This window comes from Chiloscyllium plagiosum, chromosome 5, assembly GCF_004010195.1.
Source record: "Chiloscyllium plagiosum isolate BGI_BamShark_2017 chromosome 5, ASM401019v2, whole genome shotgun sequence".
NCBI classification, from domain to species: Eukaryota; Metazoa; Chordata; class Chondrichthyes; order Orectolobiformes; family Hemiscylliidae; genus Chiloscyllium; species Chiloscyllium plagiosum.
This window is the reverse complement of record NC_057714.1, coordinates 119859141-119876384: the sequence shown is the minus strand read 5'-3', so window position 1 is coordinate 119876384 and position 17244 is coordinate 119859141. Positions and strand designations below refer to the sequence as shown.

At 42.1% G+C, this 17244-nt stretch overlaps 1 protein-coding gene across 3 annotated transcripts in view; it reads left to right on the top strand.

The window, feature by feature from the left end:
• fbxl6 (F-box and leucine-rich repeat protein 6) overlaps positions 1 to 17244 on the top strand; it is a 52380-nt gene that overhangs the window by 22704 nt on the left and 12432 nt on the right. For all 3 annotated transcript variants that reach the window (XM_043690915.1, XM_043690916.1, XM_043690918.1), the window contains exons 6-8: positions 5424 to 5531; positions 8492 to 8605; positions 13729 to 13960. In XM_043690915.1, coding sequence (XP_043546850.1) covers positions 5424 to 5531; positions 8492 to 8605; positions 13729 to 13960 — 454 coding nt within the window. The remainder of the gene's footprint in view (positions 1 to 5423; positions 5532 to 8491; positions 8606 to 13728; positions 13961 to 17244) is intronic.

Genomic DNA, 17244 nt, shown 5'->3' with positions numbered 1-17244 from the left:
AAAGTTTGTGGTTGTGTCCATGACACACACAACACTTCAGTGATAACTAGGAGACCATGCACATTTTGATTCGCTACAGTGTGGAAACAAGCCCTTCAGCCCAACGAGTCCACACCGTCCCTCCGAAGAGTACCTCCGAAGAGTAACCCACCCAAACCCATTCCCCTACACTATATTTACCCCTGACTAACGCACCTAACACCGTGGACAATTTAGCACGACCAATTCACCTGACCTGCACATCTTTGGCTTGTGGGAGGAAACCAGAGCACCCGGAGGAAACCCACGTAGTCACGGGGAGAATGTGCAAACTCCACACAGGCAGGCGGGAATCGAACCCACATCCCTGGTGCTGTGAGGCAGCAGTGCTAACCACTGAGCCACCGTGCCGCCCACATCTGCTAGCTTAGACCACAAGCCTTCCAGAACAAGAGGTCGTAGTTTTAGGAGAAGGGGTAGCAGATTTAAAACTGAAATGAAGGAAATTACATCTCTCAAATAGTCATGAATCTGTGGAGTTCACCACCTGAGAGTAGATTGGATGCTGGGACATTCAGTAAATTTGAGGAGATAGTCAGGTTTTTGACAGTAATGTGTTGAATGTTATGGACAACGAGTAAGAAAGCAGAGTTGAGGCCAAGATGAGATCAGACATTATTGTATTAAATGGTGGACGAGGCTTGAGAGGCTGAATTGCCCACTCCTGGTCCTTATAAGTAGGCTGTTTGACCCTTCAAACCTCCTTTCCTTTTCTATGGGATCATGGCTGATGCAACATACCTCTCATTCACACTCCTATGTTTTTCCCATAACCCTTGATTCTCTGATCAAGAATCTATCAATATCAGTCTTAACTATACATAAGGACACTACCGTCACGGTAAGGAGTTCCAAAGACATTGAACCCTCAGAGAAGAAATGCCTCCTTAACTCATTTTTAAATAGACACCCCTTTATCTGAGGCTCATCCTGCATGATTTGTCACCAAAATCGACTTGTGGAAAGGACATTGGTACACTTTCCATTGACTGAGAACCAGATAAATATCAGCTATTGTAACAATGTGTGGATTTTATCAATGTAAAGACATGCTGTCTGGAATCTTACTGCTGCATTTTCATTTTAACATATTACCAATAAAGTCTTTGAGGGACCATGTTACTACATAGTTTACATCAACTTGTATTTTACCAAACCTGGATTCAGGCAGAATTTTTATGCAAGCTGTTAAACCCTTGCTAAATGCTTTGTCAAACGGTATTGGAAATGATAGCTGGGATTTCCCCATTTACTTATGTGAATGATAGGTCTGGCAGAATTTGAGCACATTTTTATGGAATCCTCACCAATAGAAATGATTTGAGAGCCTTTGTTTTTCCGCATGCCGAAAGTGACCATTGTAACTTTGTGTATCACTCATAACATTTAGAGAGTCATAGAGGTGTACAGCAAAGAAGCGGACCTTTCGGTCCAACCCGTCCATGCCGACCAGATATCCCAACCCAATCTAGTCCCACCTGCCAGCACCCGGCCCATATCCCTCCAAACTCTTCCTATTCATATACCCATCCAGGTGCCTTTTAAATGTTGCAATTGTACCAGCCTTCACCACTTCCTCTGGCAGCACATTCCATATACGTACCACCCTCTGCATGTGAAAACGTTGCCCCTTAGGTCTCTCTCATATCTTTCTGATGGGATTAGTTTAGAGTGTTGTCACAGTTGGCATAGACATGGTGGGCTGTAGGACCTGCTCCTGTACTGCATTGATCTATGTAATAGGATTTTGGTGTTCCAGTAGTCTGATTGTCTTTATGAATAATTGGAGACAAATTTTCTTACCTGTCCCCTTATTACATTTTAAGGAAATGTTCTCTTTGTGCTCCTGCTTCAGTTTAATACTAATTTCCTTGCTTGATTTCCCCTTCTTGTGAGGATTCTTTAGACACTCATACTGTAGTTGGTCTTCCATTTAATATTCAATTTATAGGGGCTGGCACGATTCCTCAGTGGTTAGCACTGCTGCCTCACAGTGCCAGGGACCTGGGTTCGATTCCAGCCTTGGGTGACTAACTGTGTGGAGTTCACACATTCTCCCCATGTCTGTGTGTGTTTCGTCCAGGAGGACCACCTAAATATAGAATGATAGGGTAGGGGAATGGGTCTGGTTGGGATATTGTTTGGAGAGTCAGTGTGGACCTGTTGGGCCACTTTGATACATTCAGTCTTATTGCAGTGAAAACATTATTTTCTTTATTTTTAGACTTTTCTTGAGATTTTTTGGGTCGAGCCTTTCCCTTTTTACTACACTGTCATCTTTTGTTTGTTCTCTATATCTAATACCTTTTCCATTCACTTATTTTCTGGTCCACACTTCCCTTGGGGATTTCTGTCTGACTAGCTCCCCATCTATAGCTGTTTGTAACAGACATCATAGTTACCTGCCAGAATTTGGTGCTTCTCTGAACTTTGGCACTTGATGGTCATCTACATCATTTTAGGCTTACAAGAATGCTATTTCTGAATTCTTCAGTGATCATAATTTTTTTGTTTTCTCAATTTTTTTTCTGTAATTTCAGTGATCGAAACCACTGATTCGGTTACCTTTAGAAACCTATAAAATTTTAGGACCAGACAGGGTTAATGCAGGAAGGATTTTTCCAGTGACCAGGGGTCCAAGCTAGAGGTCGCAGTTTAAGAATACAGGGTAGGCCATTTAGGATTGAGATGAGGAGTCGTGAGACTGTGGAATTCTCCGTTATAGAAAGCAGTTAAGACAACACACTGAACACTTTCTACCTGGAAATATCTCTCAACCAGTCCTGTCCTTCCATGAGATAAATCTTTGTTTTAGCCATAATGTTATATTTTCACTTTGTAATCTGTGCCTGTAACTCTTAAATCTTATTTACTACATTCCATGCATTCACACTAGCCTTGTTTTAAACTTTATTACTTTCTCTTGTAATGACTGCATGTATTAGCTGACCAATCTATTTTCCCACAGTTTTACATCTTGGTCTTCCTAAAAGACATTACCTGCTGGTTCCCACATTCTGCCTTGTTAGTTTAAACCTTTCTCAATAGCATTAGCAAAATACCCTGTGAGGATCTTAGTTTACACTTGAACAGAACTAGGACTATATCACCTGAAGAGATCTCAAGTTGCCCAGTAGTGCTGGAAACTGGGACTAGTGCAGATAAGTTGACACAACATGATGGACTTAAAGGTAGCTCTAGTGCTGTGTAACTGATCCCAAGTATCTAAAACACTCTCTCCTGCACCAAATCTCCACCCATGCATTTATCTGCCTTTTCCTCTTATTTCTATACTCACTCATACATGACAGTGGAAATAACCTGGACTACTTCTGTCTTTTTTTTACTTAACTACCTAAATTCTGAATGAAGGATCCCATCCATTTTTCTACACACGCTTTTGAATCCAGTGTGGACCAGAGCTGCTGGTTGTTTTACTCTCCCTTTTTAGAGTTGCTTAATGACATCATTCACCCCAGTACCATGGAGGCAACATGCCATTATGGATTCATGAGGAAAACTGCAGACATGTTGAATCTGTATCTGCTGATGTTTAGACGATTGGAAGGTGGTCTTATTTAAAGCACAGATCATGAGAGGGCTTGACTGAGGGATTGCTGATGGCGTATCTCCTTTTGCGGTTGATACCAGACCTACGGAATAGAGTTTTAAAAAGAAAAGATGTCTCCTATTAAGGATGGAGAGGAGGGAAGCATTTTTTCTCTCAACAAAAATTGAGAGTCTGGAATTAATTTCCCTAGAGAGAAGTGAGTAGGTTAATTGAATGTTATTAAGATAATGAGAGAGATTTTTTTGATTGACAAGGCAATCAGAGGGTATGGGGGTAGACAGAAAAGTAGAGTTGAGACCATCAGTTGGATCAGCCATAATCTTATCTTATGCAGAGCGGGCTTGAAGGGCCAAATGACTTCTACTACTTAGAACATAGAACAATACAGCGCAGAACAGGCCCCTCGGCCCTCGATGTTGCGCCGACCTGTGAACTATTCTCAGCTCGTCCCCCTACACTATCCCAAAATCATCCATGTGCTTATCTAAGGATTGTTTAAATCTCCCTAATTTGGCTGAGTTGACTACATTAGCAGGTAGGGCATTCCTGTGTAAAGTAATTAATGTTGCTATAAATGCACCTTGTCTATTGCATTGCTCCCTTGGTTTCTTACCTGTTCAGCTTCTGGCCATCAGCCATTGTGTTGAATGTTCTTTTTGTATCATGACAGCAAATTCATAATTCTCACTATCCTCAAAAAAACCATTGTTATTCTTTCCAGCCATGTTGCTATAACTTCCTTGATCCGCATGTTGAGACCGTCATTTTTTCGACTATTATTCTCATTTTTCTTTTTGTTTGGAACTAAGAATTGAAGTAAAGAATTGAACTTTGAACAGCAGCTTGGTTTCGAAGAGGTCAAAGATAGATATTTACTGTGGCAAACTTGCCTGGGAAGAAATGCAACTTAATTACTGCTCTAAGGACACTGTAGGTAACTTGACAACGAGTGGTTACAATGCTCAAGGCTGGCACCTGGTTTGGATGTTGAATTGTTCAATCAAAGGAGGACAAGTGCTAACCAACCAATGTAGTTTGAAAAGAAAAAACAAAAAGAAAGAGTTCTGACTTGGTTTGGTAGGAGACAGTATGATGTTGGAAGTTTCTAGAGACTGTCTTTCTTTTATTTTGTTCTCTGTCTAGTTTCTCTTCTGTTATTGAATTGTTGATTGTTCTGAGAAAAGAATCCAAGTCTGTAAGAAATAAATAAATAATTCTGGAAGTCTACTGAAACTGGCTGCATTAACCGGTGACTTCGGAATTGAAGCAAGATATACAGTTCTACTTGGCTATGAACAACCCATTACCCAAGGATTTCAGGAAGGCCTGGTATCCATTGTTTGAAACAGTTTATTGAACTGGCAAATTAAAATTCTTTTATTTTCTTTCGAATTTATCTCAACTCTGTGTCTGTCCGATTGAGAGTGAGGGTTATGATCAAAGAGAATTAGGCTTTAGATTGTAGATATTAATAAGATTGTCTTGTTTATCTGTGTTTAGCTAAAGTTACATTATGAATAATTTTCTTATTTTTATTTATGAACTTGCTGTGACAAGATCTTTATTCATAAGGTTTGGTTTGGATCAATTTAGAAATTTTAAGGGTCACTGACTATTTTAATTTCACTGGGTTGAGAATCCAGTGATAATGAGGCTGATTTTGTTTAGCATGATATCCTTGCCTCTGAACACTCTCAGAACCCTTCAAAAAGCTGCTGAGACTTCGTCAGGGAGACCTTTCAGAACTATGGATTCTGAAAAGCGGGAAGCTGTTTCCTTTAGTTTTGACTCCCATGTTGTTTGCTTTTTGCAGGTTGACACTGCCGCTGTTGTTAATTTTCTTGAAGCAGCAGGTTCAAATCTCAGACAGCTTTGTGTGACATACAACAGTCGCCTGCACAACATCTTCAATGCCATTGTGGTAAGGCATGCTATAGCATCAAGCCAGAATCATGGAATGGTTAACAGCAGGAAGCCATTTAGCCTATTGTCTGTGCCTGCTCTTTGCAAGACAAACTCATTTAATCATGCTGTCCCATCTTTACCATGCATCCCTGAACATTTTTTCCCCTCAGGAGCCTATTATGTTTGAATGGGAGAGAAAACCTTTTGTTGAATGTAAAGTACGTTCTACATATTGTCCTTGTATTCCACCACCAGAGTATAAGAAAAGATGCAATAATATTTAGGAGGCTGTATAGACTGACAGGCTGGCCAAGGCTTGTCTGATGCACATGGTCTTCATTTGTTTAATATGTTATTGTAATAAATTAATATTTTAAGTTAAAGCTTACTGGATATTACTTTGTTATTTTGATCGTTTTCATTATTTTCCTTTTGTTTTATTGCTCTCAGGTTGCCATTCACTTTTCCTGTGATTGAGTGAGGCAGTCTCTGGATCAGAAGGATATGGGTTCAGTATTGAGTGTGTGTTGTACAGGGGAGGTGTTGTCTTTTGGAGAAGTTAAACCGAAGCCTCACCTTTTCTTTCAAGTGAACATAGAAAAAGTTTCCTTGAAGAGTAATGGAATTTTTATTGGTGCCCTGGTCAATATTTATCCATCAAACAACTTCACTTAGAAAACGGACCACATTTCTGTTTGTGAGAACTTGCAATATGCAAATTGTCTGCTGAGTTTAAATATTCCAGTGATGATTACTTTTTCAAAGTAATCTTAATTACCTGTAAAGGTCTTTGGAGTTGTGATGTTTTGTAAAATGTTAAATAAATGCACATTATTTCTGAATGTTCCCATTCCCAGCATGGCCATCCATTTACATATCTCTACAGAATGTGGGGCTCACAGATGGATTGACCTCTTGAGTCTAGTTCTCTCTGGCTGTGACCTGAACCAGTCCTCATCTGTTAGCTTGTTTGAGATTCTAAACTGTCTGTCAGAACAGCAGCAGGACAGAAAATGAGGGAGATCAGGAATTACTAGATATCCCTAAACGTCTGGACTTTAATAGATTTTAAACATTTGACAGCTATTATAATTATAAATGTAATTATAAATTTAGCCACTGCTATAATGTAGTAAATGTGGCAACCAATTTGTGATCTGTAGCCTCCTGCAAAAACGCAATCTGCTAATGATCTGATCAGTATTAGTAATGTTGATTGATGGATATTTATTGGGTGGGACACATTAATTTCCCCCATTGAAATAATACTGTGGGATCTTTCCACTTTGAAAGAGCAGTGAAGCTTTTGATTTATATTCTCATATGAAAAGAGCACCTCTAACAGTGCAGCATTCCCTCAGTACAGCACTGGGATGCTACTTTTAGTTTTTATTGTGAATTCCTGGAGTGGGATTTGTTCATGGTACCAACAGACACAGCCAATGACCAGTTAATCTTATTTCGTTAAAGCAACAGGTAGTGACCAGGGAGAATTCTGCCAAGCATTTAGAATGTTGTGAGCAGTTTTGTGCCTGATATCTAAAGTGGACTTGGAGAGGGTCCACAGGAGGGTTATGAAAATGATAGCAGGGACGAAGGGCTTATCATACGAAGAGCAGTTTAGGACTCTGGGTCTATACTTGATGGAGTTTAGAAGGATGAGGGGGAATCTGATTGAAACTTGCAGAATACTGAGGCCTGGATAGAGTGGACATGGAGAAGATCTTTTCAGAAGTAAGCGAGACTAGGATCTGAGGGCAGAGCCTCCGAGCGAAGGGGCTACTCTTCAGAACTGAGACAAGGAGGAGTTTCTTCAGCAAGGGGGTGGTGAATCTTTGGGACTCATTACTGCAGAAAGCTGTGGAAGCATTGAGTGTGTTTAACATAGAGATAGGTTCATAATTAGGAAAGAGATCAAAGGTGTCGGGGAGAAGACAGGAGAATGGAGTCAAGAAACATATTCATGATCAAATGGCTGAGCAGACTTGATGGGCCAAATGGCCTAATTCAGTTCCTTTATCCGATGGTCTTATGTTAGTGTGGGACTTTGAAAAGGCTTGGCGAGGTTGTAGGGTAATAGGCAGAGACTGGCAAATGATGTTGAATGCAGCAAACCATGAAGAGATTTGTTCTGCTGGAGAAAGTGCAGAGATAAAATATAATAGGATTGCAGGGACAGAGAAACTTAGGTGTATATTTGCATAAATCATGGAAGGTAGAAGGAGAAGCGAATATACTGGCTTTGGATGTATCAATAAAGACATAGAGCACAAAAGCCAAGGAAGTTATGTTCAACCTATATAAACACCAGTTCAGTGTATTGTATCCTCTTCTAGACACAACATTTTGAGAAAGATACACAGACGTTACAGATAAAGTGGAGAAAAGATTCATGAGAATGAAGTTCCTTTTGTCCTTAGAACCAGTAGCATAGATTGGAGAAGTTGGGACTGTTCTCCTTGGAGAAGGCTGAGAGGAGATTTCATGGAGGTGTTCAAAATCATGAGGGTGCTGGGGGGTAGAGATAGGGAGAAACTGTTCCCTTTATTAGAAGGATTGAGAACTGAAGACCACAGTTTGAAGATAATTGTCAAAAGAAGCAATGATGGCATGAAGAGAAAAATGTTTAGGTGGCAGGAGGTTAAGATCTGGAATGCACTGCCTGAGACTGTGGTGAGGTAAGCTACATTTGAGCCTTTCGGAAGGGAATTGGATCACTATCTGGAAAGGAAACATTTCAACACAGTGAGGTAAAAGTTTGAGAGTGGCACTTCGTGAAGTGCTCCATCATATGTCTTGCATAGACTAGACTGGTTGAAAGGACTCTTGTGCTGTTACCATTCTGTGTGAAAGTGATATTCTGTTCCAGTTTGTTCAGAGGAACAAGCTAACAGAGCAGCATCAGTTACAATGAAACATTTTTCAATTGGCTGCCTGCTTTATTCACTCATTTTCTCTTATGATTCTGCCCTGTAGGCAGGCTGCTGTACTGAACTTCGACTGCTGGAGGTGAACACTGAAATCAAGCAGACCAACCCCTACTTCCAGTTCTGCATTGAAATGTTGCAGGCAGGCTGTCCCAAGCTGCAGGTATTTCAGGAGAAATTGTTTCCTGTCTTGTCTTTTAGATAGGAAGTCCATCACCCTTTCAGTGCCCTTCCTTAGAAATACAGCATCCATTTTTGCAAACTAATGGCCTGTCTCCAACTTGCCTTCATCTTCAAATCCCTCCAGGATGTTTGTATGTTGATTCCTCTCAACTGTCAGTTTCAATCCCTCCTATCAGGCTATTGCTATGATCCCGAAATCAATTTGAAGAGTAGAATTAAAGCTAATCTTTACACAGTTCTATTTAAGGAGTTGCACATTACTGCATACCCCAGCTAATCCACCAACCACAACTTTAGTCTATCTACTGAAATTGATTTGATTTATTATTGTCAAGTACTAAGGTACAGTGAAAAATTTTGTTTTGCATGCAGTACAGGCAGATCAAACCATACAAAGTGTATAGGGTGATAGAACAAAGCGAGGAATACAATGTTACGGCTGCAAAGAAATCGCGCAAAGAGTGAGGTCAGCATTAAATTTGAAATTTGAGAGGTCCATTCACAGTCTAATAACAGCGGGGAAGAAGCTGTTCTTGACTCTGTTAGTCCATGTGTTTAAGCTTTTGTATCTTCTGCCTAATGGAAAAGGTTTGAAGAGATTATGACCAGTGGGAGGGGTCTTTGGTTATGTTGGCTGCCTTTCCGAGGGAATGAGAAGTGTAGATGGAGTTAGTGAATGGAAGGTTGGCTTGGGTGATGAATTGCGCTGCATTCACAACTCTCTATAGTTACCTATGGTCCTGAGCAGAGCAGTTGCCATCCCAAGCTGTGATGCATTCAGATGGAATGCTTTCCATAGTCTATACATAAAAAATAGTAAGAGTCTTTATGGACATGTGAAATTTCCTTAGCTTCCTGAAGAACAGGCATTGTTGTGCTTTCTTGACCATCACATCAACCTGGCTGGACCAGGACAGATTGGTGGTGATCATAACTCCTAGGAATTTGACGCTCTCGACCATCTCCGCCTCACATCATTGATGTAGATAGAGTTGTGCCCTCCATATTGCTTCCTGAAGTCGATGACCAGCTTTTTTGTTTTGCTGATGTTGAGGGAGAGATTGTTCTCTTTATTCCATTCATTAAGCATTCTATCCTGTATTCTGTCTGGTCATTCTTTTGAGATCTGGTCTACAAAGTTAGTGTTGTCAGCGAAATAGTAGATGGCGTTAGCTCAAGATTTGGCCAGACAGTCATGAGTACACAGGGAGTACAGTAAAGGGCTGAGTTTGCAGCCTTGTGGGAATACCATTGTTGAGGATTGTCATTGAGGAGGTGCTGTTGCCTCTTCTCACTGACTGCTGTTTGTGGGTCAGGCAATTAAGGATCCAGTTGCAGAGGGCAGAGCAGAGACCTAGGTCTCGGATTTTGGAGATTAATTTGTTTGGAATTATTTTGTTGGAGTCTGAGCTGTACGCCATGATTAGGAGCCTAAGCAGGTCTCCTTGTTATCTAGATGTTCCAGGGATGAGTGTAGGGCTAGGGAGATGGCTAGGGACCTGTTGCAGTGGTGGGTAAATTGCAAGGGACCAAGACAGGCTGGGAGGCTAGAGCTGATATCAGCCATGATTAACCTTTCAAAGCACTTCATCATTCTGGAGGCCAGACCACCAGGCAGTAGTCATTGAGGCATACTGCATGAGTTTTCTTTTGATACCGAGATGATGGTAGTGGTCTTGAAGCGGGTGAGGACTTCAAATCTGCTTAGAGGGCAAAATTTAAATCCTTAGTTAAATATACAACTCATGTACAATTGAACATAATTAGTATAGAGTTATTAGGAACTGAACCTTACAGCACCAAAATTGTTACATTGGTCCATTTTGTTTTCTTCTTCCTCTGGGAAGAAGGTTGCACACCCAAGTGTCACAGAAGGACATGAGTTAGGCCTTTTAAGACTAAGATGAGAATTTTTTTTCACCCAGAGAGTGGTGAGCCTGTGGACTTGCCTGCCACAGAAAGCAATTGAGGCCAAATATTAACTGCTTTCAGAAAGGAGTTGGATAGTTATTGGGGCTTATAGGGATCATAATTATGGGAGAAAGTGGGAACAGGATACTGAGTTGGATGATCAGCCATGATATTGAGTGGTGGAGCAGGGCTTGAAGGGTTGAGTGGCCTATTTGTCCTGTTTTCAATGTTGCTATATTTCTACTGTGGCCAGCAAACTTGGGAAGTGATAACAGGACCAGTCTGTTCTGCCATTCAGTGAGATTATGGGTGACCTGTAGCCTTAATTCCATAGAGGAGAAAGTGAGGATTGCAGATGCTGGAGATCAGAGTCGAGAGTGTGGTGCTGGAAAAGCACAGCAGATCAGGCAGCACCTGAGGAGCAGGAGAGTCGACGTTTCAAGCGTAAGTCTTTTATCAGGAAAGCTTAACTCCATATACCTGTCTTTGGCGCATATCCCTTAGCATCGTTACTTGTCAAACATTTATCTATCTCCGATTTAAAATCAACAATTGATTCTGTATCAGCTGCCATTTGTGGAAAAGAGTTCCAAACATTTATTTATTTATTGTCCTGTCTATCGAAGTACAGTGAAAAGCTTAGTTTATGAGCAGTACAGCAGATCACAGTAAGCAAGAATGTACAGATCAGAAAGACTTAGACAGACCCATACAGGTTACGTTGCACAGAGCGTGCACTTAGCAAGGTCAGCATTATTTGAGGCTAGAGTGTCCATTCATCAGTCTTATAATGGCCTGTAAGAAGCTGTTCCTGAAACTGTGTGTGTGTGTGTGTGTGTTCAAGCTCCTTTAGCTTCTGCCTGATAGAAAAGGTTGTAGGCGATCGTTACTGGGGTGCAGTGGATCTTTGATGATATTGGCAGCCTTTCCATGGCCGCAAGCCATGTAAATGGTGTCCATGGATGGGAGGTTGGCTTCGGTGAGGGTCTGGGCTGTGCAAGCCACCTCTGTAGTTTCCCATGGTCCCGGGCGAGCAGTTCCATAATAGGCCGTTATGCACTTTCAGTGGTGCATCTATAAAAGTTGGCAAGGGTCCTAATGGACATGCCAGATTTCCTGAGCTGCCTGAGGAAGACGTGTTGTGCCTTCTTGCCCATCGCATCTATATGGGAAGTCCAGGACAGATTTTTGGTTATTGTCACTCAGAGGGACTTGACCCTCTCCATCTTCTCAACTTCAGCTCTGTTGATGTAGATGGGGGCATTTTCTCCTCCTTTCTTTCTTTCTGAAGACATTGACCAGTTCTTTAGTTTAGCTGATGTTGCGAGACAGGTTGTTCTCATTGTACCACATCACCAAGTCCTCTATCTCCCTTCTGTATTTTGACTCATTGTTGTTAGATATCCATTCAACTATGGGGATGTCGTTAGTGAACTTGTAGGTGGTGTTTGTTTGAAATTTGGCAGCTCAGTCGTGGGTTTACAGGGACTACAGTAGAGGACCGAGGACGCGTCTTTGGTGGGGGGGCTCCAGTGTTGTGTTATCGTGCTGGAGGTGCAGTTATCTATCTTCACTGATTGCGGTCTATGATTGAGGATCTACCATCCTTTGTAGTAGTGCTTCCTAACATCTCTCCTAAATAGTCTGGCTGTAATTCTGAGACTGGCCATATAGCTCAAGAATCTCCAACCAGTGGAAATAGTTTATCTTTACCTTGTCTTTTCCTGTTAAAATCTTGAAGACTGTGATCAGACCACCCTTAATCTTTGAAATTCTAGAGAAAACAGTCCTACATTGTATAATTTCTTCTCATAATATAACCTCTGAAGTCTAGATATCATTCTTGTTAACCTATGTTGTTCTCCCTCCAAGACCAATTTATCCTTCCTATGTTCTTTCCTTCTGCATCCTTCTACCTCCAGTCCTCTAGAGATAAAGGGCAGCATTCCATTAGTTTTCTTGATTATTTTCAGCACCGGATCATGGCATTTAAAGAACTACGCACCTGAAATTCCAAGTCTGTTAAACATTCACTGTATTTAACTTCATACCATCTGGAAAGTACTCTGATCTATCCCCCCACAGTCCAAAATTGATAACTTCACACTTGCTTTCATTGAACACCATCTGTCACATTTTCACCCATTCAGCTAGTCTATCAGTATTGCTTTTTAATTTTGTGCTGCTATTTGCACTGTCTATAATGCAAGTATAGCAGTTCCACACTGTACAATACTGCCTTACGTTGTATCTTTGGCGAATATATAACTTTCTATGCCGTTATCCAAGTTGCTATTGAATCAAATTTTGTGAATTGCTGCAATCCATCTCTATACTGTCAGTGCTCACAGGGAAGGTTCGAGAGAAGGCAGTGAGAGTGCGAGAGTTGGGGGGTGGGAGGTTCAGTGACAGGAAATTAACCAGTCAATAGTAAAGCAAAGCAGCATATAATGGAACAACAGTTTAAAGAACAGCTCCTTCCCCGCTGTTAGCAGACTTTTGAACAGACCTCTCAAACATTAATGTTGATCTTTGCTACACCTTCTCTGCAGCTGTAACACTGTTACCGTAGAATCCCTACAGTGTGGAAGCAGGCCGTTCAGCCCATCAAGTCTACACGGACTCATTCCCCCCCTGCCCCCACCCCCCCACCATTGCTGTAACCCTGAACTTATTATGGCTAACCCACCAAACCTGCACATTCCTGGACAGTATGGGCAATTTAACACGGCCAACTCACCTGATCTGCACATCTTTGGACTGTGGGAGGAAATCAGAGCACCCGGAGGAAACCCACACAGTCACTGGGAGGATGTGCAAACTCCGCACAGTCACCTGAGACTGGAATCGGACCCAGGTTCCTGGTGCTGTGAGGCAGCAGTGCTAACTACTGAGCTGCTCTGCCACCCAGTGTACAGTGTAACAGTTATTGTGCACTCTATTCTGCTACATGATGCAATTTGTATGGTATGATCTGTCTGTACAGCAAGCAAAATAATGCTTTAACAAATTAACCAAAAGCAACAAATTAACATTCATGACAGATCATCATTGTTAGCAATGGCCTTGCAGTAGCTGGCCTAGTTTTGCACTGTGATTTCTTATTCTTTTCCTGTGCATACAGCAACAGTTTAGACCTCATCCCTTATCATTCTAGGTATTCAGAACCTAATCTAACAAATTCTTGTGCAGGTGCTGAGACTCCTGAACTTAACCTGGTTTCCGAAGGCTTGCACTATGATTGTTTCACCAGAGGTTGGTTTCTCTGAATTGGAGGAATTGTGCTTGGCCACGTCATCATTTTCATTGGTTACTGATGAAGTTCTGGTAAAGCTATTGCACTTGTCATCGAGGCTACGGACATTAGATCTGAGAGGCTGCTATCGGATCACATCAGCGGGGTTACAACTTCTACCCTGCCAAGGTAAGGGCATGTTTCTCTGAAGTCACCCTTTATGACCACTTTACCTTCATTATGAGTAGGGTAATTTGTTTTATGCTTGTTTAACATTTGAGTTGTATTGCTACAAATAAATCAATTTTCTAGCTCATTGATATCCTCAGGCACTCCCAAGTCCAGTGCAAAATATTTTATATGCAGATAAGTCATTACTATGTCCTAGGAGAAGGTGAGGACTGCAGATGCTGGAGATCAGAGCCGAAGCACAGCCGGTCAGGCAGCATCCGAAGAGCGGGAGAATCAATGTTTCGGGCATAAGCCCTTTATCAGGAATGAGGCTTGTGGGCTAAGGGGGCTGAGAGATAAATGGCTGTGGGAAAGTAGCTGCGGGTGGTGCGATAGGTAGATGAAGTTGGGCGTGAAGCTGCTAGGTTGGAGAGGAGGGTGGAGCAGATAGGTGGGAAGGCAGATTGACAGGTAGGACAGGTCAAGAGGGTGGTGGTGAGTTAGAAGGTTAGACCTGGGTTAAGATAGAGGGAAAGGAAATGAGGAACCTGGTGAAATCCACATTGATCCTGTGTGGTTGGAGGGTCCCAAGGTGGAAAATGAGGCTTTCTTCTTCCACGTGTCGGGTGGTAATGGTTTGGCGGTGGAGGAGACCCAGTACTTGCATGTCCTTGGCGGAGTGGGTGGGGGAGTTACTGTCCCAGAGATGTCCTCTGAAACGTTCCGCAAGTTGGTGTCCTGTCTCCCCAATATAGAGGAGACCACAATGGGAGCAACGGATACAATAGATGATGTGTGGAAGTATAGATAAATCTCTGAAGTATGTGCAAGGATCCTTTGGGGCCTTGGGGAGAGGTGAGGGTGGAGGCATGGGCGCAGGTTTTGGAATTCTTGTGATGGCAGGGGAAGCTGCCGGGAGTGGAGGGTGGGATGGGGGGCATGGACCTAACAAGGGAGTCATGGAGAGAATGGTCTTTACGAAACGCTGATAGGGGTGGGGAGGGTAATATATTCTGGGTGGTGGGATCTTTTTGTAGGTGGTGGAAATGGCGGAGGATAATGCAATGTATCCGGAGGTTGGTGGGGTGGAATGTGAGGACAAGGGAGGGTTCTGACCTTGTTGCGGTTGGAGGGGTACGATTCAAGGGTAGAGATGTGGGAAGCGGCGGAGATATGCTTGAGGGCATCATTGACCACATGGTGGGGGAAATGGTGGTCTTTTGAAGGAGGAGGCCATCTGGGATGTTCTATGGTGAAATTGGTCATCCTGGGAGCAGGTGTGGCGAAAGAATTAGGAATAAGTGATAGCATTTTCACAGGAGATGGTGGGCGGAGGTGTAGTCCAGGTCACTGTGGGAGTCGGTGGGTTTGTAGTAGATGTCCAGGTAGCTGTGGGAGCTTGACCTGTCCTATCTGTCAGTCTCTCTACCTGCCTATCCGTTCCATACTCCCCTCTGACCTATCATCTTCACCCCATATTGCATTCTCAGCCCCTTTGGCCCATAAGCCTCATTCCTGATGAAGGGCATGTGCCCGAAACATCAAGTCTCCTGCTCCTCGGATGCTGCCTGAGCGGCTGTGCTTTCCACTGCCACACTCTTTGACATCATTATGTCCTGTTGCGTTCTCCCAGCCAAGTATAGTATGGGTTAGAAATGAAGTAAAGTTTACAATGCAAAGTTCTAAGGGCAAGTACAGCAATTCCACACAATATAAAGTTTTGTCAACATTTCCTTGTCAAGCGTTCCCAGGACAAGCACAGCGCAGTTGCGATACTGAGTAAAACTCGCTGTACACTGGCCCTTCAAACAATAGAGGAGATCAAGCATGCATCAGATGCAAATGGCACTTGCTGACCATAGCTTGTTGCCCTGACATTATGGTGGTGGGCTTTTGTCTTGTGCTCCTACAGTCCAACCCATGTATGTGTTTGTGCAATTTTGGTAGAAGTTTGCTTTCTTTATTTGATTTTGGATGCGTTATCCTGTATATAAATGTTAGAGGATCTGCAGCAACAAATGCATTGTTCTTACCACAGTGACCATATCATTGCATTTAGACCTGAAAGAAACCATCTGTCTCAGTATCTCATGATTTAAAAAAGACCTTGAGCACTTTGGATTTCTGGAACCTGCAATAAGATCCAAACAAAACTCCTCTACTCATCATTCACAAATAAAACAGACATGCATGGATTTATCATAGCCTGAATAGCAAATGGTCCATGTCCAAACCAAAGAAAACGCATTAGACAGCAGAAATAAAGGCTAATAAGAATGAGGAACATCTTGTAAAGTATTAAAGAAATTTAAGGCTTGAAGCTGACAAATCTCTGGGACTGTGATTGCCTGCATCCTACGGTTATCAAGACAGTTGTAGATTCAATGGGTTAACAAATGTGACAGGGTGATTCAAGAAAAGAGAGCGAGGAAACAGAAAGTGCAAACAGTCAGGAACATGCTCGGGTTTATTACTAAAACATATTTATAAAATTAGAATGTGGCAGTCAGCCAGGCTTTACAAAGGAAATGGTGTTTAATAAATATATTTGCATTTTTTGAGGAAGTAATGAGTTGGATGGTTAAAGGGGAATTAGTGAAATCGTACTCTTGAATTTCTGAAAAGCATTGATAAGATGCCACATGAAATATTAATACACAAAGGTTTTATGGATTGGAGGGTATTTGTATAGAAAGAGAAATGGTTAATGGAAAGGAAGCAGAGAGTAGGGATACATGGGGCATTATTAAGTTGGTAACTTGTAACTTGGAGTGCCACAATGATCAAATTCATTGGTGAAATTCAACGTGAGTAAATGCAAGGTTTTGCACTTTGGAAAAAAGAATACAGGCATGGATTATTTTCTAAACGGTGAGAAAATTCATAAAGCCAAAGCACAAAGGGATCTGCGAGTGCTAGTCCAGGATTCTCTAAAGATTAACTTGTAGGTTGAGTCCGTGATTAAGAAAGCGAATGTAATGTTGTCATTTATCTCGAGGTTTGGAATTTAAAAGCAGCGATGTGCTTCTGACACTTTATAAAGCGCTAGTTAGGCCCCATTTTGAATATTGTGCCCACTTTTGGGCCCCACACCTCAGGACAGACATATTGGTACTGGAGCGTGTCCAGCGGAGATTCACACGGATGATCCCTGGAATGGGAGGCCTAACCTACAATGAACAGCTGAGGATCCTGGGATCGTATTCATTAGAGTTTAGAAGGTTATGGGGAGATTTAATAGAAACTTAGAAGATAATGCATGGCTTAGAAAGGGTGGACGCTGGGAGGGGCGGGGGCGCGTG